Source organism: Kogia breviceps, chromosome 1, assembly GCF_026419965.1.
Source record: "Kogia breviceps isolate mKogBre1 chromosome 1, mKogBre1 haplotype 1, whole genome shotgun sequence".
Taxonomy (NCBI): Eukaryota; Metazoa; Chordata; class Mammalia; order Artiodactyla; family Physeteridae; genus Kogia; species Kogia breviceps.
Window position 1 is genome coordinate 48236619 of NC_081310.1, and position 26220 is coordinate 48262838.

At 35.9% G+C, this 26220-nt stretch overlaps 1 protein-coding gene and 1 pseudogene across 3 annotated transcripts in view; both read right to left on the reverse strand.

The window, feature by feature from the left end:
* Nucleotides 1–26220, reverse strand: part of RABGAP1L (RAB GTPase activating protein 1 like) — a 742996-nt gene that overhangs the window by 276458 nt on the left and 440318 nt on the right. For all 3 annotated transcript variants that reach the window (XM_067031217.1, XM_059046250.2, XM_059046252.2), the window contains one exon: nt 18545–18658. In XM_067031217.1, coding sequence (XP_066887318.1) covers nt 18545–18658 — 114 coding nt within the window. The remainder of the gene's footprint in view (nt 1–18544; nt 18659–26220) is intronic.
* Nucleotides 22965–23404, reverse strand: LOC131745786 (telomere repeats-binding bouquet formation protein 2 pseudogene; annotated as a pseudogene).

A 26220-nucleotide genomic window follows, 5' to 3' on the forward strand; every position in this document is an offset into this window, starting at 1 on the left:
TTTCTTACCATTTTTGACTACAGAAAACGGGGCTCCTTGGAGAAATGGCTAATCATAAAACTAGGGCACAGAAAAAATCTTGGAACATCTTTTTGGCCAGAAAGAAAGGCAATGCTCCAAGAGTGATAGAGTATGTCTATCACTTGAAGGTCTTAAAGGTCTCCTACTGAGCACCAAAACAAATAATGATAGTAAGAGAATATAATACCCCGAATAAAATGAGGATTCATGAGTCCACGTGAATATGATAAGTAATAAATAAATGGAAAGTCTGATAAGGAATGGGATATTTACATAGTTACAAATCATCTCAAAATACTTATTAATTACAAAGGGAAAAAGAGTAACTTTATAGCAGAGAAGCGGAAGGTAAACAGTATCCTATTTATGTAACCAAAGTGAAAATGGGAAAAACTACAACTCTGTGCTACCTGAGAGAGAGAAATAAGAGCAGATCATTCGGGGCTTCCCTGGTGGCGCAGTGGTTGAGAGTCCGCCTGCCTATGCAGGGGTCGTGGGTTCGTGCCCCGGTCCGGGAAAATCCCACATGCCGCGGAGCGGCTGGGCCCTTGAGCCATGGCTGCTGAGCCTGCGCGTCTGGAGCCTGTGCTCCACAACAGAAGAGGCCACGACAGTGAGAGGCCCGTGTACAGAAAAAAAAAAAAAAAAAAGAGCAGATCATTCCTTCTGTGTTACTCCTGCCAAAGATGTATAACCTAAATTTAACCATGAGGAAACATCAGACAAATGAAATTGAGGGACATTCTAAAAAATGACTGGTCTGTAATCTTCAGGTCAACAAAGTGAAGGAAAGAGCAAGAAACTGTTCTAGATAGAAGGAAATCAAGAAGGCAAGACTACTGAATGAAATACGTGATTCTGAACTAGATCCCTTTTCTATAAAGGATAATATTTGGACAATTAGTGAAACCTGAATGAAGACTAAGCCTTAGGTAGTAACAATATATCAATGTTACTTTCCTGATTTGGATGTTGTATTAAAGTTATGTGGGAGAATATTCTTGCTTGTTAGAAAACACCCTAAAGTATTTGGGAGTGATGTGGCATCATGTTGGCAAATCACTCTCAAATAGTAGAGAAAAATAAAATTCTGTACTTGCAACTTTATGTTTGAGATTGTTTTAAAAATATATAGAAATATGGAAATACACATATATAGATATAAATAAATTTGACAGGATCATTAAGTCTGTTGATTCTAATAATAAAAACTTGGAGCTTAAAAAAAGGTTATTAAGTTTTTCCTATATGCTGATAAAAGGGAACGTATCAACATAAGCTCTAAAAATAGATTCACTGATATGAAATAATCTAAACACTGGTGATGAAAAATGTAGAAGGCTAGATGTTCTCACAAATATTCACTCACAAAGCAATTTTCTTATCTAACATGGCTGGCAAAATTCCTAGATGTAAGTTTCCTTTTATATAAAACTTAAAAAAGAAAACCCTTGGCAACAACTTAAAAGTGAACTGATATACCCAGTTTTTATAAAAAAGGAAATGTAAAATAACTACCATATCCTTAAAAAAATTTTAATGTCCTTATTACAAGAAACTACTGTGTGATTATGGTGAATTACTCAGAGGGTTTAGTTTATACTCTTGGATTTCTGATTTTTTAAAAATGGTACATAAAGGACATCATGTAGAAACTACAAAATAAAGAAAATCAGCAGCCATGCTCTGAAGAAGCTTAACCTGAATGTTTATGAATAAAATTACAGAAGAAGGAAATGGTAGAAATAAAGAGCTTTTTCAGAGTTTATACACATTAAATTTCCATCTAAAATATCAGTATGGTGACCATGAAAATGCACCTCTCAGATCTCCAACAGCAAGAAACAATTGACCAAGGGTCTCAACTGCTGTGCACAAAGCAGTTGCACCAATATCACACTTGCCATGGGCTGCTCCCAATTAATGACTGAGCACAGCAAGAACACTAAGGCAGGCCAGCTTCTGGGAGAAGTGGGAGTTCACAGGCAACCCCAGTGGCCTTGCCAAACTCTCCTCAAAAGTACACTACAGTCTAAGACACTTCCATTTGCCCTTCTTTCCTTCCTCTCTTCTTCTTTCAGGGTCAGACCAGCACTGTGGTCCAATGGCTCTCCCAGCTTCCTTCCCAGTTTCTCTTACAGGCATTTCCCCTAATAAATTTTTTTACAATTTAATCCTGTCTTGATGATAGGCTTCCTAAAGGACATGGAATAACACAGTCAGTTTCATCAAGTCAAGGCTGTAGAGTTAATTATATTGACACTGGATAACTGGTACTGCACTCTGCTCTCTGGGGCAAAGAAAAAGAAAATGTCAGAGACAGCCTCTTCCCTCAAAGACTGAACACACTGCAGAGAAGACATAAATGAAATTAATCAGATACTGTTCAAAACATAATCCACAATAACCTAAATTTTACAGAGTATTTTTCATCTGTAAATCACTGTGGGTAGAAGTGGGTAGGACAAGCTTCACAAGGGAAGTGGGCAACTAAGATCTGGGCAGATGGGAAGGAGGAGGAGAGCAATTCAGATTCACACCCTTCCAAAGTCTTTAAAAGATGCAGGAAGAGCTCTGGTTAAGGAGGAGGCTTCAAAGTTATAAAGACATTGCCAACTGCATAACAATTAGTAAACAGGAAATAAGTGCCCATAAGTCTATAACTAATTAACTCAGAAATAACTGAGAGTGTATTATTTAGGATATTTAACGCATCTGAATCTAGTATAGAAATAGATCTCTATTTTGAGAAAAATCATAAATTCAGGAGGTACCATGAGTAGAATTTTATTTGAAGGTTCTTTGTGCATGTCTTTGCAGGTTAGTGTTGTTTTTCTTTTTCTCTTTTAAAAAGTAATCTTACTTTTCTCCTTTTCCTCAAAGAGTAATGTTTTCTAAAAAGAGTGACTATAATCAAACACTTAGGATATACTCTAATCCCTGTGTTCTAATTTTATACATTTTTATCATCCCCATAATCCCACCCTTTCTCTTCTTTATTCTAATAACGGTGTGACAGCTTCAATTAGACTTACAGTTTAAAGACTACAGGCTCCACAGAAACTACAAAGCTATTTCAAGAAAAGCTCTTATGGGGCCAAGCACACAAAGAAATTTTTAAAATCTCTTCAGACACTCTGAAGAGCATTACAAATCACTCATTCTCTTTCCAGGACTCCAGCTTCACAAACTTGACCTTTTTATTGTTACAGTTGCATTAGAATTCCACATTTAAAATAACATTATAGGGGCTTGCCTGGTGGCGCAGTGGTTGAGAGTTCGCCTGCCGATGCAGGGGACACGGGTTCGTGCCCCGGTCTGGGAAGATCCCACATGCCATGGAGCGGCTGAGCCCGTGAGCCATGGCCGCTGAGCCTGCGCGTCCAGAGCCTGTGCTGCACAATGGGAGAGGCCACAGCAGTGAGAGGCCCGTGCACCGCAAAAAAATAAAAATAAAAAAATAAAAAATAAAAAAATAACATTATATATTCCCAGTTGAGCTCTGACTCATAGAGTATGTGTATTAAAGAGAACAAAATCCTCCAAAACATCCCTAATGTATGACTTTAGTGATACTAACAAATATAAAAATGTTTTAAAAATATTTATGCAAAAGCTAAGCATGAAGTTAACCCCCAAACACACACACACACACACACACACACACACACACACACACACACACACACGAGTGAAGCTTTTCAACTTTAGGTTAAGATCTCTTTTTACGTGTATGTATATGTGTAAGCTTGCATCTGATGTTCTGAATAGCTACAAACACAATTGTCCTTGGCAATGAAGCAGAATTAGCCAATTCTTCTAAAACATAAAATGTGAAATGAGTGATTTAAAGGAGGGGAAAAAAACTAAATAAGCTCTTACTCTGAGAGATTAAGATTTATCAGTATGATAATCTATTATCCCACTGTAAACAAGATCATCAGTGAAAGTTTCCCCTCTCCTCCGGAAAATCTGAAGCTTTTTTTTTTTAATTTTATTATTTATTTATTTATTTATTTATTTTTAAACATCTTTATTGGAGTATAACTGTTTTAAAATAGTGTGTTAGTTTCTCGTTTACAACAAAGTGAATCAGTTATACATATACATATGTTCTCATATCTCTTCCCTCTTGCATCACCCTCCCTCCCACCCTCCCTATCCCACCCCTCTAGGTGGTCACAAAGCACAGAGGTGATCTCCCTGTGCTATGTGGCAGCTTCCCACTAGCTATCTAATTTACATTTGGTAGTTTATATATGTCCCTGCCACTCTCTCACTTCGTCACATCTTACCCTTCCCCCTCCCCATATTCTCAAGTCCATGCCCTAGTAGGTCTGTGTTTTATTCCTGTCCTATCACCAATCTCTTTATGACATTTTTTTCTTAGATTCCATATATACGTGTTAGCATACAGTATTTGTTTTTCTCCTTCTGACTTACTTCACTCTGTATGACAGATTCCAGGTCTATCCACCTCATTACAAATAACTCAGTTTCATTTCTTTTTATGGCTGAGTAATATTCCATTGTATATATTGCCACATCTTCTTTATCCATTCATCTGTTGATGGACACTTAGGTTGCTTCCATGTCCTGGCTATTGTGAATAGAGCTGCAATGAACATTTTGGTACATAACTTTTTGAATTATGGTTTTCTCAGGGTATATGCCCAGTAGTGGGATTGCTGGGTCATATGGTAGTTCTATTTGTAGTTTTTTAAGGAACCTCCATACTGTTCTCCATAGTGGCTGTATCAATTTACATTCCCACCAACAGTGCAAGAGTGTTCCCTTTTCTCCACACCCTCTCCAGCATTTATTGTTTCTAGAGTTTTTGATGATGGCCAATCTGACCAGTGTGAGATGATATCTCATTGTAGTTTTGATTTGCATTTCTCTAATGATTAATGATGTTGAGCATTCTTTCATGTGTTTGTCGGCAATCTGTATATCTTCTTTGGAGAAATGTCTATTTAGTTCTTCTGCCCATTTTTGGATTGGGTTGTTTGTTTTTTTGTTGAGCTGCATGAGTTGCTTATACATTTTGGATATTAATCCTTTGTCAGTTGCTTCATTTGCAAATATTTTCTCCCATTCTGAGGGTTGTCTTTTGGTCTTGTTTATGGTTTCCTTTGCTGTGTAAAAGCTTTTCAGTTTCATTAGGTCCCATTTGTTTATTTTTGTTTTTATTTCCATTTCTCTAGGAGATGGGTCAAAAAGGATCTTGCTGTGATTTATATCATAGAGTGTTCTGCCTATGTTTTCCTCTAAGAGTTTGATAGTGTCTGGCCTTACATTTAGGTCTTTAACCCATTTTGAGTTTATTTTTGTGTGTGGTGTTAGGGAGTGTTCTAATTTCATACTTGTACATGTAGCTGTCCAGTTTGGAAAATCTGAAACTATTAACCAACAATAAGTCTACTGAAAAGTTTTAGGAAAACATTATAAAAGTTTGGTCTCTCGTACTTCCTCACAGAAGCTAAATATATCTTATAGAAGGGGAAATTTGCAGAAAACTGCCTGCAATAATGCTAAGAATAGCTAATCAGAGATTTCAGTAGTTTCATACTGTCAGGGACATGAAAATTAAAGGGTGGGGGCCCATCAAAGAGGAAGGTCTCCAGTAAATACCTCAAACTTTTAGTTGAGAACCTGGAAACTCACTCTCTAAGCAAGAAACAGTCAAAACTGGCTCAAAGGGATACACCATACTCCATCTTCCTACCAGAGGAAAACTGAATCTGGTCTGGAGTAAAATATCAATAACATCATCCAAAGCCTTTATAATTTTTCATACACAAGACTCAGAATTCTATTAAATATGATCAAGCATGAAAAAAAAAGAGCAAATAAATAAAAATCAAGAGAAAATAGGAATACATTCATAGGTGATCAGATATGAGACTTTATAGGACTTGGACATTCAAATAACTATGATTAATCTGTTCAAGAAAATAAAAAAATAATTTCACCAAGGAACTGGAATCTACTTTTTAAAAGAATCAAATGGAAATTCTAGAACTGAAAAATAAAACAACAATAATTAAGAATTCAATAGACTGGAGAAAGGATTAGTAAAAAATATCCAGATGGAGCCACCAAGAAAGGATGGAAATATATTAAATAGGGTAAAAGACATAGGGATAGTAAAATATTAGTACTTGGACATCCAGAATAGAGGACAGAGGCAAAACAGTATTTGGGGAGATATTGGCTAAGCATTTTCTAAAAGTGACAAACTATGTCAAGCTGCAGATTCAGTAACAAACTCCAAGCAGTATAAAGAAAACCACACCTAGGATACATTATAGAAGAAACAAACATAAATAAAAAAATTTTAAAGCAGAGATAAAAAGATGCATTACCTTTAAAGAAACCATGATAATAGTGATAGCCATCTTTCAACAAAAATGATGAAAGCCTGAAGACAATAGAATAGCATCTTTAAAATCCTAAGGAAAAATAACACCAACCTAGAACCAAATGAAAATATCTTTCCAAAATAAAGACAAAATTATGAGGTTCTCAGAAAAGTAAACAATGAAAGAATTTTCACCAGCAGACTTTCACTAAAGAAATATTAAAGACAGTTCTTTAAGCATAAGGAATATGATCTCAGCTGTACTCAGGCAATGCAGAAAGAAATGAAGAGCACAAGAACAGATACGTAGGTGAATAAGTCTAAATGAACACTGATGGTTTAAGACACAAAAAATAACATCCTGTGTGTGTGTTTGGGGGGGTACTCATACACAAACATAATTAAATACATGACAAAAACAGAACAACAAGCAGAAAGTGGTACATGGAGTTAAAGAGATATAAGTTTCTTGCATTGTCCTGGAAGTGATCGATGATTTAAGTGATTGATCACTTAAGGTGTGACTGATCATTTAAGGTGGATTCTAATAAGCAAAGAATGCAAATTGTGACAATAACTACTAAAAGCATGAAACTGAATAACTAATAGGGTAACTACGAAAAGCATAAAAACTGCATAACTAATAGTTACAGTGTGGAAAATGGAAAAAAAGAGGAAAAAATGAGTAACAGATGAGACATATACAGCACAAATAGTGAGATCTTAAGTTTAAAATCAACTACGTCAGTAAGTTCATTAAATGTAAATATACTCAATACCCCAATAAAAAGATAAGATTGTATATAGTTTAAAAATTCAATTATAAGATGCTTAAAGAAGACACACTAAATACAAGGGCTCAACTGAAAATGAAAGGATATTAAAAGTATTACAATGCAAAAATAAAGCTAAGGTGGGCATACTTATATTGAAGTTCAAACTAGCAACAAGAAAGACATTTTATAATGATAATAAGGTTAATTCAATACGAAGACATAACAATACTAAATTTGTATGCACTTAATAACATAACCTCAAAATACATAAAGCAAAACTTGGCAAAATTAAAAGGAAAAATAGACAAGTCCAAAACTCATAGTTGGGAATTTTAGCACAATTTCATCACTAACTGATAGAACAGACAAAAAACAAAATCAAAACCAAAACACATAACAACAAAGAGAGTAACTCTAAAGAAAATCAGAAAAACATGATTATAAAGTTTATCTAATTGAAACCAAAACAGGACATGTTCAGTCATAAAGCAAGTCTCAAAAATCCAAAGTTTTAAAATCACACAGAGCATATTTTTGACCATAGTGAAATTAAGCTAGAAATCAATACCCCAAAAAGAAAGAACTTAGAAATCAATGAGTGTGATGGATCAAAGGAATCACTATGGAAATTAGATAATACTTAAAACTAAATGATAACAAAATATGACATCAAAATTGGAGAGGTTACAATGGAATACTACTCAGCAATAAAAAAGAATAGAACACTAAATGACATGAATGAATCTCAAAGGCATTATGCTGGAGAGAAGCAGAAATATGTGCTGTATGATTCATTTACATTAAATTCTATAAAATGAAAATTAATCTATAAAGGAGAAAGAAGATAATGGGGTTGCCTGGGGTCAGGTATAGGTGGGGGGATTGACTGCAAAGGTGCATTAGGGAACTTTTTTGGGTGACATTAATTTTTTTTAACATGCAGAATTTTATTGAAAAAGAAAAAATACAGATATCAATGAAATAGAAAGCAAATATATAATAGATAATATCAACAAAGCCAAAAGTTGGCTCTTTGAAAAAACTATTGATAATAAAATTGATGAACTATTTCTTCAATGTAATACCAATCAAAATTCTCGGGCTTCCCTGGTGGCACAGTGGTTGAGAGTCCACCTGCCGATGAAGCGGACGTGGGTTCGTGCCCTGGCCAGGGAGGATCCCACATGCCGCAGAGCGGCTGGGCCTGTGATCCATGGCTGCTGAGCCTGCGTGTCCAGAGCCTGTGCTCCGCAATGGGAGAGGCCACAACAGTGAGAGGCCTGTGTACCGCAAAAAAAAAAGAAAGAAAAAAAAATTCTCAAAGCATGTTTTCCCCTGCCAAGCTGATTCTAAAATATGGAACTACAAAGGACCAAAATAGTAAAAATAATTTTGAAGCAGAACAAAGTTGTAGGCCCAGCACCACCAGATAATAATACTTCTTATAAATCTATTTTAATTATAATAGTGTGGTACTGGTATAAAGATAGATAAGCAGATCAATGGCATAGAGTGGTCCAGAAATGAAAACATCATTTTTAAGAGCTATATGCACTCCCATGTTTACTGCAGCATTAGTCACAATAGCCAAGATATGGAAACAGGCTAAATGTCCATCAAGGAATGAATGGGTAATAATGATGTGGTATATATACAGTAATGGAATGTTTTCATCCATGAGGAAGGAGGATATCCTGCCATTTGGGACAACATGGATAAACCCTGAGCACATTATGCTAAGCAAGATAAGTCAGACAGAGAAGGACAACTGCTATTTTATATCACTTATCTGTAGAATCTAAAAAAGTCAAACTCCTAAAAAAACAGAGAGTAGGGCTTCCCTGGTGGCGCAGTGATTGGGAGTCCACCTGCCGATGCAGGGGACACGGGTTCATGCCCTGGTCCAGGAAGATCCCACATGCCGCAGAGCGGCTGGGCCCATGAGCCATGGCCACTGAGCCTGCGCGTCTGGAGCCTGTGCTCCACAACGGGAGAGGCCACAGTAGTGAGAGGCCCATGTACCACATGCAGTGTGTAAGGGGGAGATAAGATTGATGCTCCTTAAGGGTACAAACTTGCAATGAGTTGTAAATAAGACATATAGATCTAATGTACAGTATAATGAAAATAGACAATACTCTACTATAATCATCAAAGATGTTAAGAGACTAAAACTTAATTATCCCATCCACTAAAAAGATAGGATAATTATGTAATGTAATAGAGGTGCTAAATACCAATACAACAGCAATCACATTAAAATATATAAATGTATCAAATTAACATGTTGTAAAACCTTAAATTTACATAATATGTCAAATATATTCAACAACAACAAAAAAGAAATTAAAAAGAAAGCCAGAATGATGGAAAAAAAAAGAATGGTCCAGCTACAGACCCATGTATACATGGATCTGATTTATAACAGAGATGCTACAGCAATACAATGGAGAAAGAATGATTGTTTAAAAACAATGCTGGACCAATTAGAAATACATATGGAAAGAAAATAAACCTTGACTTCTACCTTATACAAAGATCAATTGTAGATGGATCATAACCCTCAATGTAAAAAGCAACAGAATAACATTTCTAGATTACATCAGAGAATATTTTCTTGACTTTGGGCTAGGCAAGTATTTCTTAAGCAGGACACAGTAACACTAACCACAAAAGGAAAGATTAATAAATCTGGCCTCTTTAAAATTAATAGCTTCTGTTTATCAAAATATACCATTAATAGAGTAAAAAAGCAAGCCATAGAGAAAGCATTTGCAATACATATATCTAAAAAAGGATTCATACCCAGGATATACAAAAAAAATCTCCTACAAAGCAATGAGACAACCCAGTTGTTAAAATAAGCAAAAGACAAACAGGTTTGTCATGACAGAGGATATGCTAATGGACAACAAGCATGTGAAAAGATGCTGATCCTTGACAGTCATAAGGGAAACGCATGTGAACCACAATGACATAACCACTACACATCCACCAAAATGCTTAAAATTTAAAAGTTTATTAGGTTTTGGTGAAAATCCAGAGCATCTGGAATTCTTATACACTGCTATTTGAAATGTAAATGGTTAAACTTTGATAATTTGTTTGGCAATATCTACCAAAGGTGAACATGCCCATATCCTTTGACCCAGAAATTCTATTTCTAATAGATATCTAACAGACATGCATACATGTGTGCACAAAAACATTATTAATACAAGTGTACACATACCAGCATTATTCATAACTGAAAACAACCCCAAATGCCCACCAAGAGTAGAATGGGTAATATATTGTGATATAGTCTTGCCATGGAATATTATGCAGCAATGAAAATGATGAATTTCTGCCAAGTACAATAACATGGTTAAACCTCATAGACAATGGAAACAAAAGAAACTATACACAACAAGATACATTTTGTGAAAGACAATTTTTTATAGATCCAAAAGAGGTCACACATATGACATGTACAATATGGGAAATATAGTCAATAATTATGTAATATCTTCATCTGGTGACAGATGGTAACTAGACTTATCATGATGATCACTTTGAAATATATAGTAGTATCAAATCACTATGCTGTGTAACAGGAAGTAACATAGTGTTGCAGGTCAATTATACTTTAAAAACAAACAAACAAATTAGGATCAGATTTGTAGTTACCAAGAGGCAGGGGGTGAGGAGAGGGAACTGGATAAAGGCAGTACATTATACATGAAAGCTGTTAAGAGAGTAAATCCTGAGAGTGCTCATCACAAGAAAAAGAAAATACTTTTTCTATCTCTTTAATGTTGTATCTGTATGAGATGACAGATGTTCACTAAACTTATTGTGGTAATCATTTCATGATGTAGGTAAGCCAAATATTAGGCTGTACACCTTAAACATATAGAGTGTGGTATGTCAATTATACCTCAATAAAACAACAAGGAAAAAATAAAGTTCAAAATGAGGCAATACTAATATAAGGTAACAGATGTCAGAATGCTGACATCTATTTTCATTATACTGTACATTAGATCTGTATGTCTTATCTACTTTGGGGGAAGTAATTACTAGCAGAGAAAATAAGGGAGGCTTCCAGAGTGCTGGCAAAATTCTTTGTCTTTGTCCTAGAGCTTACACAGCAATGTTCACTGGGTAAGAATTCACTGAATTATAGCCTAAGTATTTGTGCACTCTACTATGTGTGTATTAAATGTTAGACTTACTAAAAATTTTTAATGGTAACAATGAGACCTAAAGTGATTTTTAAGGAAACTATTCTTTATAAAGATGAAGGCCTAACATGGATGAACCTTGAAGGTATTATGCTAACTGAAATAAGTAAGACAAAAGTCAAATACTGTATGATCTCACTTGTATGTGGAATTAAACAAAACAAAACAAAACCACAACAGCAAACTCAAAGAAAAAGAGATCAGATTTGTGATTACCAGACTACCAAAGGTGGGGGTGGAGGGAGGGGAAAGTGGAGGAAGGTGTTAAAAGGTACAAGCTTCCAGTTATAAGGTAAGTAATTAGTAAGGATGTACAACATGATGACTACAGTTAACACTGCTGTGTGACATGTAGGAAAGCTGTTAAGAGAGTAGATCCCAAGAGTTCTCATGACAAGGAGAAAACATTTTTCTTTTCTCTTTATTTTATCTACGTGAGAAGGTGGATGTTCCCTAAACTTTTTGCGGTAATCATTTTACAATATATGTAAGTCAAGCCGTGTTGAAAAAATTTTTTAAGTATACCTTAAATTTATACACTGATGTATGTCAATTATTTCTCAATAAAACTGGGGGGAAAAAATGAAGACTCTACCTTCTTACAACCAGCTACAAGGAAAAAGCCACATTTTTGTAAGGTTGATATCCAATTTCTATTTATTACTATTAGAAGTCCCTAGGGTCTCATTAAAACCTTTAAAGGCCCTAAGCACTGAAGAGATTATGGTGCCCATTCCCCATATGTAGTTCAAATAATCTAAAGATATTTTGAAAAAGGTATCAAAAGTTGCATGCTGAAATTAGCAAAACTTCTTTCTAGAACTTCAGATTATAAAATTCTAGATGAAATTATTAAAGATGAATTTATTTTTCTTTTGTGGGACCCCCAACGCATGTTCTTGTACTACCTTCTGACTAATCTTGTACTGGCTGTACCAGGAAGAAAATAATCAAAACATTTACCTTGACTAGGAGCCTGAGTAACTCTAAGTACTTTGGTGAAGACCGCACTGGTGTCTCTGATTTTCCCCTTATTATTATGACATTGATATGCATAAGCATATAAGATCATTTTCTTCTTCACATTTAATTTTTAGCCTGACAGAAAAATATTTTCTACCCCACTGGATTTCATTTGCAATAATGATGCTAAGATTCACTTGCAGTTTAAATGTTGTCCCTCTAACACTAAGAAAAGCCACCATAGTACAAAGAACATGGACTCTGCAGTTCAACAGACCTGCCTAGAATGGAACACTAGTTTCAAAGTTTCTTATCCGTGTGATAAGAGTAAATGCTTTTAATCTTCCTGAGAATTTATCCTAGGTACAAGAACGGAAATATAGTTTTTACTTCCAGGATAACTGTCAAAATACACAACATGATGTGTGTAAAAGTGCTCAGCATAGTTTCTGGTATTCAGGAGGTATTTAATAAATCATAATTTTTCTTCTTCATCACACATGTATAATCATAATAGTATTGTAGAAATATTACAGAATTTTAAGCTAACAGATCTGGTTTCAAATTAGTCTCTGCCATTTAGTGGCTATATAATTTTAGGCTGATAATTTAGTTTCTCTGGAGTTCATCTATAAAATGCAGGAAATTCTTCCTGCCTTAGGGAGGACCTATGGGGATCAAATAACAACATGTACAGAAGTGCTTTCTAAACCACAGTGCTTCACAAGTTTCCACTGTTACTGCTGTGATTATGTCAATCATCATCTGAATATTAGGAAGGTACTCCAAGCCTTCCTGTATAGCCTGAAAGAATTAATTTTTCCTTAAGGAAATTAATTTGTTTGAGAATACCCTGCTATACCACAAGGTCTTCTGAAACCACTTAATTCACTGTTCATTAGGATGTGCTGGCAAAGCAGAGTGCCCCAGGGGCTCAAAGGACTCCTCAGCAGCCCCCCGTTTGGATCTGCCTTAGAAGGTTACTGTAATTCAAAGAAGCATGCCAGCAACCCAAGGGTGAGAGAGGAGGTACACAGAGAACAGAAAAGACCTGCTTGATTCTCCAAAGGCTGCCTGATTCCCCCTAGGTACCGCTCTAAACTAAATCCTTTTGGTGAATTTTGATCCAGGAATGCCTGTCATTCCACACCAAAGAGCCCTCATTCTGGGGCCAATCAGATTCCAAGGACATGAGTAGGAGGAGTCCCACAGGTTGCTCAAGCTGTTGGTAAAATTGGGCTATGTAAAGAATAGCGGGCTACAATGTGTTCAGAAAATCTGTCATTAAAACTAGGGATCATTCAGGAACCCCAAGGAAGGGAGGTGTATTACGAGTAGTCAAATAGATAGAAAACTATGGAGAGTACTGTCGACTCCATGAAGAACAATTCAGCCCTATAATCACAAATAACCCCATAAATCTAGAAAACAATATAAATAATGTATGATTATATCTAATTTCACAAGAGTTGGTGATCATTTACATTCTTCAAAATCAAGAATCAGATCACTCATTACTTTGGTATCAAAATAACTCCTGAAATGCTTTAGTTCTTACATTAAATCCAATCTTGTTTTGAGAAAAATATTTGCTGCAACAGGGGTTAGGTTTATTTTTGTCCTTCTACAAACCATTATACTATCAAATTATTAACCCAGATGAATAAAGGTATTGATTTCTCTGTAATATATTCAACCCCTCCCATTCAGTTCACAGCCGTCGCCTCTTTGATATAAAGCAGTTGCTGTAATCAGAAAATGTGAAAAAGCAATATGCCTCAAATTAAATGGCACAAGAGTCACTTCAATCTATTCTGTTGTGAACAATGTTTTAGCTAATTACTATGACTGACTCGTCTTAGGTCTTATAAAGAGATGTATATCTAGAAGTAATCACTAAATGAACTACATTTCATGTGTGCATGAAACACACTCCCAAACATAATAACAGAAAGCCAGGCAAAGTTTTCAAAGTAAAATCACATTCCTTTATAGTCCTGGTATTGATAAACAGAGCTAACACCTAACACAGGAATTAACTGTTAAAACCAGAACCAGACCTCTTAATGTTTAGTCCTTTAAACTATGCCAACCTGTCTCCCAACTAAAACCAGATTTTACATCATATGTAAATTAGAAAAGTCCTAAGGATACTTGGGGAGGAGTAGTATAGTTTTCCTCCTTTAAAGGACATTATTTTAAAATATGTTATTGACATAACTAACGGGAAAGAAAGGAGGGAGGGAGGGAGGGGAGAAGGGAGAATAGAGGGAGCAAGAAAGGGAAGGAGGAAAGAAGGGAAGGAGGGAGGGATGTCAAAACCATCTCATTTCCAGAATCCTATGAATCCTATTATACTTTCAGTTTTACTTCCACGCATAAATTTATGACAACAGAAGAATCTCTGAACTACTTCGATTTCCTCCTACTCTGAAAAAGATATTAAGAGGCAAAAACTAAAATTGACAGGGCCATTAAAACATGACTGCGAGTTTTAACAGTCCTCCCTCTAATCTGACAGTTTAGATCATTCCTCATTTCACCAGAGTCACAGAAAACTTTTCAGCTCCAAAGTCAGACTCTTATATCCTTGAAACCAGAGTTGATTTCTGTACTTACTCTAACTGAAATTCTCTCAATAAATTTCGGTCTCAATTTAACAGCACAGCATATTATATTTCTAGAATAGGCTCCATTGATGAGGAGTTGTCAGAAATAAATGAGGTAATATATACGGAAATACTCTGTAAATTTGAAATTACTATAATACATGGAAGGTACTGTATTAAAAAGAACTCTATAAGTGTGCTGCTGATGTGAATACCGCCATTCTTAGTGGTAAATCAGTAAATGCATTTCATTTACAATCAGGAGTGAGTTAAGGATGTCTACTATCATTACTTCATTTTAGCACTATAATGGAAGTTCTGGTCAGTGCAGTAAGACAAGAAAATAATTAAGGAAAAAAAAGAATAAGAATTGGAAAAGAAGAAGCAAAACTGTCCTTATTTACACATTATATAACAAAGTGGCTGATTTAAGGTCAAGGTTTTATTAATGTTTCCTCAGTTTTGTGCAAGGTATCCAGAATGGAAACTCAGTTTTATTGCCAAGAATGTGAGGTATGATGTTAGATATTATTCTAGAAATAAAAATGACAGAACAGGTAGACCACACTCAGTGACCTTAAAAGTCATACGTGGTAGGATAAAGGCCATATGGCTCAAATTGAATACAAAACGCAAAGGAAAATGGATGTACAAACTTGAGAAGAATATTCAATTCTAAATTACTCATAAGTAGGCTCTCCTTTTTTTTTTTTTTTTTTTTTTTTTTTTGCAGTACGCGGGCCTCTCACCGTTGTGGCCTCTCCCATTGCGGAGCACAGGCTCCGGACGCGCAGGCCTAGCGGCCATGGCTCACGGGCTTAGTTGCTCCGCGGCATGTGGGATCTTCCCGGACCAGGGCACGAACCCGCGTCTCCTGCATCGGCAGGCGGATTCTCAACCACTGCGCCACCAGGAAAGCCCAGGCTCTCCTTTTTGTGATTATCACCACCGTCTGAGGTTTCCCTGCATGAGGACTGGACTACTAAATCATAGTAGGTCAAGAGGAGAAGGAATTGTGTCAATTAAAAACCAAGAGGTTCACATGGTAGGAACCTAGCAAATTTTGGTTTCTCCAACATTTTCTGATATATTCATCTCTGCTCTCCTCCATTATCAAAGACTATTGTAAAGTTATGTTTAGGTAGTATATATTTTAGTACAATATTAAAAGCCTTATCAACTTTAATTTACTACCTTGAATTTTGTAATGTTTTTAACAGGATTCTTTTGTTTTCCATAAAATTTAGTGCTATTTAAGCTACTCAGTAATTATAATATGTCTTAGACCTACATTTTTATGATAATCTTTACTCAGAAAGAGATTTAAAACTGTTTAATCATGTTACAAAATACACACTGATAATTTAAAATGGTTACACAAGCTGTGTGAATGTATAACAAATACTTTCTAGTGAATTCAAGGTTGGATTATCTGCAATATGAAAGCAAGGGGTAGCAGCTACTTAAATGTACCAACTACTTAACTTTTATCTTTGTGTTTAGTAGTGTTTCAGATATTTCCTCTCTAAATATTACAAAATGAAGCAAATACTGTTTTTACTACAATGGAGCAAAACTGTAAGGCAGAGGCTGCAAGCACATAGAGCCTTCTGTTTTAGCTATGTGAAAAAAAGTATCTAGTATCAATCAGAGAAAAACTGAGAGAAAAGTTACTGAATGTCTGAAAATATACTTAATGCTAGGAGAAAAATGTTGTTCCATATACTATAAGCCAGACCTTTCTAAATAACTTAGAAACTATATAAATTTTGATATCTTCCTTACACAAGGCAGGGACTAATTAGCTTGTAGAATTTCAAAACTGGTGGAGGGCTTCCCTGGTGGCGCAGTGGTTAAGAATCCACCTGCCAGTGCAGGGGACATGGGTTCGAGCCCTGGTCCGGGAAGATCCCACATGGCACAAAGCATCTAAGCCCATGTGCCACAACTACTGAGCCTGTGCTCTAGAGCCCACGAGCCACAACTACTGAGCCCATGTGCAGCAACTACTGAAGCCCGTGTGCCTAGAGCCTGTGTTCCGCAACGAGAAGCCATGCAATGAGAAGCACGCGCACCGCAATGAAGAGTAGCCCCCATGTGCCGCAACTAGAGGAAGCCCGTGCGCAGCAACAAAGACCCAATGCAGCCAAAAATAAATAAATAAATAAATTTATTAAAAAAAAAAAAACTGGTAGAAATTTTTTTTAATAATTAGGTTTTCCTTTCACAAGCATATAATGAATATATTATACATTTTTTGTGGTGTTTGATGATTTTTGGCATTTTAAAAACTAGATGACATATCACCTTCTAGAAATTAGTACACTCTCAGACTTTAAGTTAGTTATGCATTTCAGGCTCTAAATGATATATCCATATAAAAACAGATTTCTGATCAGTGTGTACATTTATAATCCTCCAAAATGGCTACATCAAGAGAAAAGAAAAAATAAAGACAAGACAAGACAGGAGTAGGCAGAGGGCTAAAACACAAACATGCAAGAAAGATTTTAGGCAAAGTGTGCCATTTGCAGAATTAAACATCAATCCTACTTGGTTAGCATATGCAGGTAGTACTTTATAAGTGCCATTTTTAAAAAACACAGTAAATATTAAATGATACTGATATATGAGTATATTTCTGACTACCTACTGGCTAATCTTTGCTACTTAATAAAAGGCTAAATTTGATTATTCAGAAACTTATTACCTAACTTGAAAATTAGCCATGGTGTTTGTTTTTTCTCCATATTATTACAAGATTTTTGGTGTTGTTCATTATTCATCAGCAATCTCTAGTGGAATGGTAGGTAAGGACAAATGTTGAGTATACCCATCACACTTTGCAGGGCATCTTAACTTTGAGGATAAAGGGTAAAACTTTATTTGATGGCAATTTTGCAATTTTGAGTCTTTGGCCTCGATTAGCATGGACAATATAAGTTAACGACATATAATGATTTGAAAAGTCATTCTGCGTTTCTAATATAACTTTGAGAAATTAATAGTCTGATAGCTATTCTCCACTATTAAACACAGAGCCTTTTTAATCCAAACAACGCATATGTACTGAAAGTCAGGAGACAGTTTTCTTCCAGATCTACTAATAATGAGGGAGAAGAAAGATTTCAAATAGGGATATAAAGACTGCACAAAGATGTATGATGTGACATAACTCAGAATACATCAACAATATCAGAGAACTTACCAGTGTTCAAAAACAGGTGCCACACTGTTTTACTCTTGCCTACTGTCAAAAAATTGAGACAACTGCCACATTACCTTGTCAGATGAACAGAGTCATCAGGACTCCTCTGAGCCTTTACTGCAGTAGCCCGAGAGGACCTTCTGTTCCTTTCCTGTTAGCATCAAAGCCAAACTGAGGTCATATTACACCTCTTCACTCACAAGAAGGCACAGAACATACAGCCCAAAAGTCACCCTCAGGCCTCAGTACTGAGGATCGGGTAGTGTAAGTATAAAGCAGAGAACATGGCACAGTGCCAATCTAAAAATCTTTAACGTGGGTTCCTAAAATATAGCCCTATATAATAAATAAGAAAAAATTAAGGTGGAGGGTCCTACCTTGCAGATCTTGTACAGAGATTCCTGGCCATCTCCTCCAGTATCTTTAAAGTAATCATGTGCAGGAAATGTACGATGAATATCTCGAGTAATAACACTCTCCTGGGCTGAGTCCTAAAAAAAAAAAGACTTGGTCATTAATTTAAAATTTCTTAATTATGAAAAATAATGTCAAAACATTTCAAACAGCACAAAAGTAGTATGCTGCCCTCTCCATAAAAAAAAAACCAAAAAACAAAAAAAAAACTGCCTTCCATCCCAGACCCATAGTCCCATTCATCAGAGATAAATACTATCAACAATTTCTTTTGTGTCCTTTTATCCATCTATCTTTAGACTTGTGACTGTGTGTTTATGTGAGGGGGAGGGGAGGGAGGGAAGTTATATACACACATCTCCATCCTTTGCTTTTTTTTGAAGCACAAATAGAAGAAAACTATCTGCTCTTTTCACTTGATGGGATAACTTATAGAATATATATATATATATTTTTTGCAGTACGCGGGCCTCTCACTGTTGTGGCCTCTCCCATTGCGGAGCACAGGCTCCGGACGCGCAGGCTCAGCGGCCATGGCTCACGGGCCCAGCCGCTCCGCGGGATGTGGGATCCTCCCAGACCGGGACACGAACCCGTATCCCCTGCATCGGCAGGTGGACTGTCAACCACTGCACCACCAGGGAAGCCCCTAGAATATTCTTGATCAGTATATGCAAATGTGTTTTATTTTCTTTAATAGCAACTATTAAAAATAATGAGGCACACATGGATATGGACATATTATAATTTATTTAATATTTCCTTATTAATGATTTTTTGCATTTTTTCTATTTATATCACAAATAATATCACTAGGAACATTTTTTTTTTTTTTTTTTTTTTTTGCGGTACGCGGGCCTCTCACCGTTGTGGCCCCTCCCGCTGCGGAGCACAGGCTCCGGACGCGCAGGCCCAGCGGCCATGGCTCACGGGCTTAGTTGCTCCGCGGCATGTGGGATCCTCCCGGACCAGGGCACGAACCCGCGTCCCCTGCATCGGCAGGCGGACTCCCAACCACTGCGCCACCAGGGAAGCCCTAGGAACATTTTTATACATACATGTTCAAGATATATTCCTAGAGGTGGAATTGCTAGGTCAATGAATATGCATTTCCATTGTACCAACACATAATCCAAACAGTGGTAGAGTATATGTTTCTCCACACCTGCCCCAAACCAAGTATTATTTGACTTTTTAATTTTTGACAATCTGATATGTGAAAACTCAGACCATAGTCATTTAAAAAATAAAAAATGTTATCAAGCTTTCCTCCCAATGGGTAATTACCCAACTCACTCACTTCAGAAAATAAAATGCCCTCAAACCAACATATTAAAATGACATATGCTTTAAAGATAAATCTAGAGGTTTTTTGTTTGGTTTTCCAGACAGATTCAAGATCCAAAAGTTCAAAGGTAAGTTCTAAGCCTTATAAAAAATGATTAATCATTCACTTGATTTTATTTTACTTCTGTTAATGTTTTTATGTTTAAATGTCAAGAAAATGGGATGGCACTACTTCTACAAACCCCAATAATGAAAACATTCTGCACAATTAAAGAAGCATCAATGACTACTAATGCAAATTAAAAGTATTATTTAATGTCTTGCTCCCATAAAGATTTGAACAAATCCCCTCTTTCAGTTAAAATCAAGAAAAGAAAAAAAATGAGTTTTAATACATGAGTTACTTTAATAATGCTATTTCTCTTTCTCGCTCTAGCTGAGAAGTACATAAGAAGGAAGTAGTTGATTAGCTCTAAGTTAAGCCAGTGCCTTCTCTTGCTGCCTTTTTCTTTTCAGCTGCTATATCATGCTGGGTGGTAATTAGATCTTATATCACGTAGAGAAAGGATGAAAACTGAAAAGCTCCAAATTTGCTAGGAAACATATTACAAATCAGTCCAGAGAAAATTCTGATGGCTTACCAGAATGGAATGCTAAAACTGAATAAAAATGGAACTTTCAAAAAATTACTATAACTTAAGTAAAAGGATACATAGAAAGTTTATATTTATCACAGTAAATGTAATTTCTAATGATAAGAAAACTGGGGTGAGATAGGGGGTTTAGAATACAGTAAATATAAAGGTAATGTATAAAGAGATATATTATGAAATGTATGGTTTATCTGGTCTGTTATGGAATCTAAGTAGGGGAATCTGGTACCAGGCAGATGAGTTTTCACTGCGCAGGTTTTCTCCAACAGAAGGGTGCTCTTTCCACACAGTAAGTCTCCACTTACAAACTATTTGAAAAAATAACCAATGAAAATATCCTCCCAAGCTGAACTATTTTAGGGGCAAACATGTAGAATTGTTCACAGGATATCTCTTTTTGCACTTTTTGAGATGTTGAGGGAGAGAAATCATTGGACTATATTCCCTAGAAACTGCCTACTCTACTGGCATCATGCTGTGTTTAAATGGTACCAACAGCCTGATTCAGAGAAAGGGAAATTGAGCAAAAATTTCTAGGAAGTAACTTTGTATAACACTGATTAATTTTTTTTTCTATGAATACTTGAATCTTCCTTGTTTGTTTTAAAAAATAAAGGGGCAAAATCAAATGAAAATAAAAATCATAAACTTTTCTGTATTTAGTAAACTTTCCCTTCCTATGATTACTTTTTTTTTTTTTTTTTTGTTTGGGAATCACTTTTGTTGTAATTTTTTATTTACTTTGTTAATACATGCATACTACTTATGTCAGAAAAATACTTGAACACTCCCAAGAAATCCCAAGTACATAACTTGGTGTAAATTTACTTAATCCTTTTAATCAATTCAAGATACCCAGACAGGCTTGGTTTTTACATAAGAAACATAATCAACTGGATGTGACTAAGATAAACTGTTCAGGAGAGATATTTAATACATTTCAGGAAAAAGATAATTGATACTTAGGTGTTCAAAAGAATTTAACCACAAATATGAAGATATATAAGGAAAAGTTGCCATACGGGAAAAACAGAACTTTCTCAGCTGATGCTGAGATTAGTGTTAAAATTTTGTATTATGAATTTGAGTCATGAGAGAAAGTCTGGGGCCCACATATACACAAATGATCCAAACACTAAAAAAAGTTCATTTTCTTCAGATAATTCTACAACTGGTATGCACTTCCTAGAAGAAAGTACAGTTTTAGTAAGATCATAGCTTCATAGGTATGTCATTTACAAATCTCCAAAATGTAATAAACCTACCAGATTCTACACAGCATGATCATATGAATAAAGATAAGAATCTGCCTTCTTGAAATCACTAAATCTCAACACTATTTCAGCTTATTTAAAAGACAAGCCAAGTATGCTGGCTTGTTTCTGAGTCCCCTTTGCAGATCTGCTATTATATCTGACATAGACTACAGCACATACCATGTGGGAGAGTGGGGAAGCACTGGCCTGGAAAATCAAGAGGGTTGTGTTCCAGTCCTGGTTTAGCTCCCAGTTAGTCACTCTAAGCAAGACACCTTCTCAAGGCCTTCATTTTCTCACTAAAAACAAACAGGCTGGGCTTGCCTGGTGGCGCAGTGGTTGAGGGTCCGCCTGGATGCAGGGAACGCAGGCTCATGCTCCTGTCTGGGAGGATACCGCGTGCCGCGGAGCGGCTGGGCCCGTGAGCCATGGCTGCTGAGCCTGCGCGTCCGGAGCCTGTGCTCCGCAATGGGAGAGGCTGCGGCAGCGAGAGGCCCGCGTACCAGAAAAAAACAAAAAACAAAAAACAAACAAAAACAACAAACAAACAAACAGGCTGGACTCAGTATTCTCTAAGGTCCTTTCCAGCACTGTGATTCTATGGCGCCTTGTGGGTTCATTTCAGAAGACATAACACTTGTTTACATTAAATCACTTCTGATACATTTATTATCAGAAACTGTCCATACATGAAGTCTGAATTATTAAAATGTTTTACTTTCTTACATATTTTTCAAGTCAGAAACAGTAATTCAAAACTTAACTATCACGTTCTAATTTTTTAGTCAAAATAAGATGACCAGAATCATAAAACTTAGCATTTACAACGTTAAACCTAGAAAAAATATGCATAATTAATAGAACATTAAAGCCAAAAGAATATCTGACACAGAGAGAGAGAAATTAAGACTTCTTATTAAGTATGTTTCATTGACAATTACTCCGTAACAACTGTGCACTCAGAATTTGTGGACATAACCTTACAAGCAGGGGAAAAGTCCAGCCCAAATGTCAAAACACAGAGCGAAATAAATCTGAATTTCCTAAAGATACATTTTGAGGAAGAAAGAATTCTTCCTTCTCCATTTCCCCATCCCTCTGTCCCAAAGAGGCAAATTTAAAATTATGTACATCTTTGGATATATTTTACAGAAAATAAATGCCAAGATAGAAGGACAATATTTAACTTAGTATTTCCTCTTCAATTCGTTTTTTATAGCAGACATGTTAATTTCATTTTGAACATGGTATGCCAAATAACCTGAACTTCCAGGAATGAAGTCATGTAGCTCCCCAAGAAATTTCTTCATGGCATCAATTGATATATAACCTGTTACCATGTTGTTCACTGGATAATTCTGAAGAGGGAAGTACATCTGCTTTTCTACAACTGGAGTCCTTATAAAATGCTTTTCTGTGCTTTTCTATCAGAAAATGTTGGTCTTGTTCCCAAATAAAACTACCAATTTTTCTTCTTATTTCTCTGCGTGTCTGGGTGTGAGGCATCGCAGCTGAACAAGAAGTCGGCGGCCCTCGGGTCACTGATGGTCCCCCCTTCGGCCACCCAGAACTGCCTTAGGTTGCTGCTGACGCTGCGGCAGAACCAACCCCGCTGCCCTTGAAACATGGCGCCCTATGATTACTTTTAAATGCTTTCTACATATGTGTGTTTCTAGAGTTTTCTTCCTTCATATTGCTCTCAGTTGGCTAAGGGAATAATTTCTGGAACTTCACTTTATTAACTAAATAAGCTATTTTGCTACATTATTCACTGATCCCTTTCATATAAGTGAAAGAGGTACACTAGAGTCTTACAAATAGACTAATATGAATGAAATGGCACACTAGATTAGAGAAAATAATCGTGTTTTCAAAGCAAAAGCTAAAGTTAACCATCTTCCAATTACCCATACTGCTGAGAATAGGAACAGTATATATTCAGGAATCCACATCTAGTCCCCCAAATTTACTCACTCAATCATTAAAGTATTTGAGTTAGGGAGTCACTAAACCTAACGTTGTAAAAGGAAGACAAAATCATTTTTCTCTTCAATATTCATTCCTTTTTTCTTTTTTAAAAGACTTATTCCAATTATAGCTGTCAACTTTTACAAGGAATAAAATGAACAGAAAAGGACAAAAAAGAAGCCAAATAATTCACCATCCAAATATCTGGAGTTAAAAAGTTTCATGTGAAAACCTTTTTTAGAATACAGCTAAAAACATTTTATAGCACAACCAAAACTGATACGAGGTCATTTTCTTGGAAGGTCTCCATAAGCAGTCTCCCTAAGTCCTGACAATTATCTTCAGAATGAGAAGAGGGAAGAATTCACTCTTTCATGGACAGCTAATTCACCAATATCTAGAGACTCACAACTTTACCCACAATTTACTTCCCAGTAGATGCATCTCCCATTCTGATCCTCAGTCCAATATGGTGGTTTAGTGGTTCTGGAGCCAGACAAACTCATTGGTTTGATTTCCAGCTACTCTACTTAACACCTACAGGATCTCAGACAAGTTATTTAATCTCATTAAACTCGGTTTCCTCATCTGTAAAATGGGATGGTAGTACCAAATTCATGTTGTTTAGAATAAGATAATGTGTGTAAAGTGCTTAGCACACTGCCTAGTATAAACTGAATACTCATTAAAGAAATAAATAAAAATTATTATTATTCGCCCTTTTAATTAAGAATCACATTTAATTGTTTAAAAATTTTGGTGAATGTATATTTTAGATATCCATCTGTATTTGTACACTTTAAATAATGAAATAAAACACTGTTTTTCTTTGGATATCATGAACATTATGATTATGAAACCAATACCCTTTGAGCTTTCAGCATGATGATACATTAATGCATACATACCCTCTTCTGAATTTTCTATCATGTATCTTATGTGTCTGAAATTATCCTTGTTTCTATTAATCCATAAAAAAAGCGAAAGTGAACAATTATTTGGATAAATTGATGTTTTCATCAACTGATATACACTCTGGCCCCAGCCTTGCATATATTCATGCAAGAAAGGAAGATGTACACAAATATACCCAGAAAAAAGACTGGGAAGGACAGGGTATGGTAAAAGCTAAATTTGTCAGAAAAGCTACCATTTTCATTCATTACTTTAGAATTCAGCTTCTGAGGATCAGGTAAGGGTTGAAGTCATGGTTAGGGACAGAACAAATGCCACTGTCACTACTGCATGGCTCCCTTCTGGACCATCACCATCAAGAAAGTAACTATGGGCAAAGTCCTCGAGATCATCTTCTGTCCTGCCTAAGGAGGCATCAGGTTGGGCCACACATAAAAGCTGACCAGAAGCAGGCAGTAGTAGTGAGAGGTTTAGAAGAAAGTCTTTAAAGTTGAGTTTTATCACCTACCCAGACACACACCCCTGACACTACCATCACGTAGAAATGAAATTTCTATTTAGTTTATCTTTCAAGGATTTTCTTTAATTTCCAAACTGCTAACTCATAAGTCAAAACTTATCTTAAAAAATACATCAATCCCTAGTGTGATAAAATCCATGGCCCAACAGAGGATATAATTCAGCTTGTTGAGGATCAGTTTAAAACCACTCTAAGAAGTACGATAAGTATCTCGATTAACTTTTGATCATTTTAAGTGGAGACAATTTATAGCCTGTTATCAAGAGTATTACATGAGCTGTTCTTCCAGTATAATGTATATACCCTGACATCTTTGTAATCCTCTTAATTCCTATTTGAAGAGAATCATCACTTACTTGCTTGCTGTGAGAAAGAAATGAATACAGCACTGAAGTGTCAACAAGTATTAGGAAGATAGGTTTGGATGACCATACCTTATTATTTCTTAGGAAACAATTTCTAGGCTGTCAACAACTGGAAAGGTATTTCAATGAGGATGAGTGTTTTCACATGTGACCTTAGCACCAGATGAAGTATAAAAGTAATGTCCTAATAAACAAACTCCTTTGGCTGTACCCTGATTTGCTACATTTTTACAACAATGACAGCATCTTTTCTTATTAATCCCTATTTTCAAATCCAAACTACAACTGCATTTTCACTTTTCATCTACTACAAAATCATTTCAACTTTCTAAGTATCATGTCAACTTGTTAGTGTCATTAGAAATGCCAATGGAGACCATGAGTGTGGAGCCACAATCAGTCAGCAGATAAATGATTCAGAGCTTAAAAAAAAACTTGACCTTAAAACGTGTCTGCTGTTCTTACTCCACAGGGATCCTCCTTTAGTTCTATGTTGGAGCTAGATCTATGGTAAAACATCACAAACTAGTCAGCTTACATGTCCCTGAAAGCAGATGGGTTTGCAGTGGTGGGTCTGATTTATTTGCCTTGATGTTTGCCAAAAATCCAAAGAGGCAGAGATGAAAGGAGAAAACATAAAAGTTCATTCTACTTTCAAACATGCTACTAAAATCA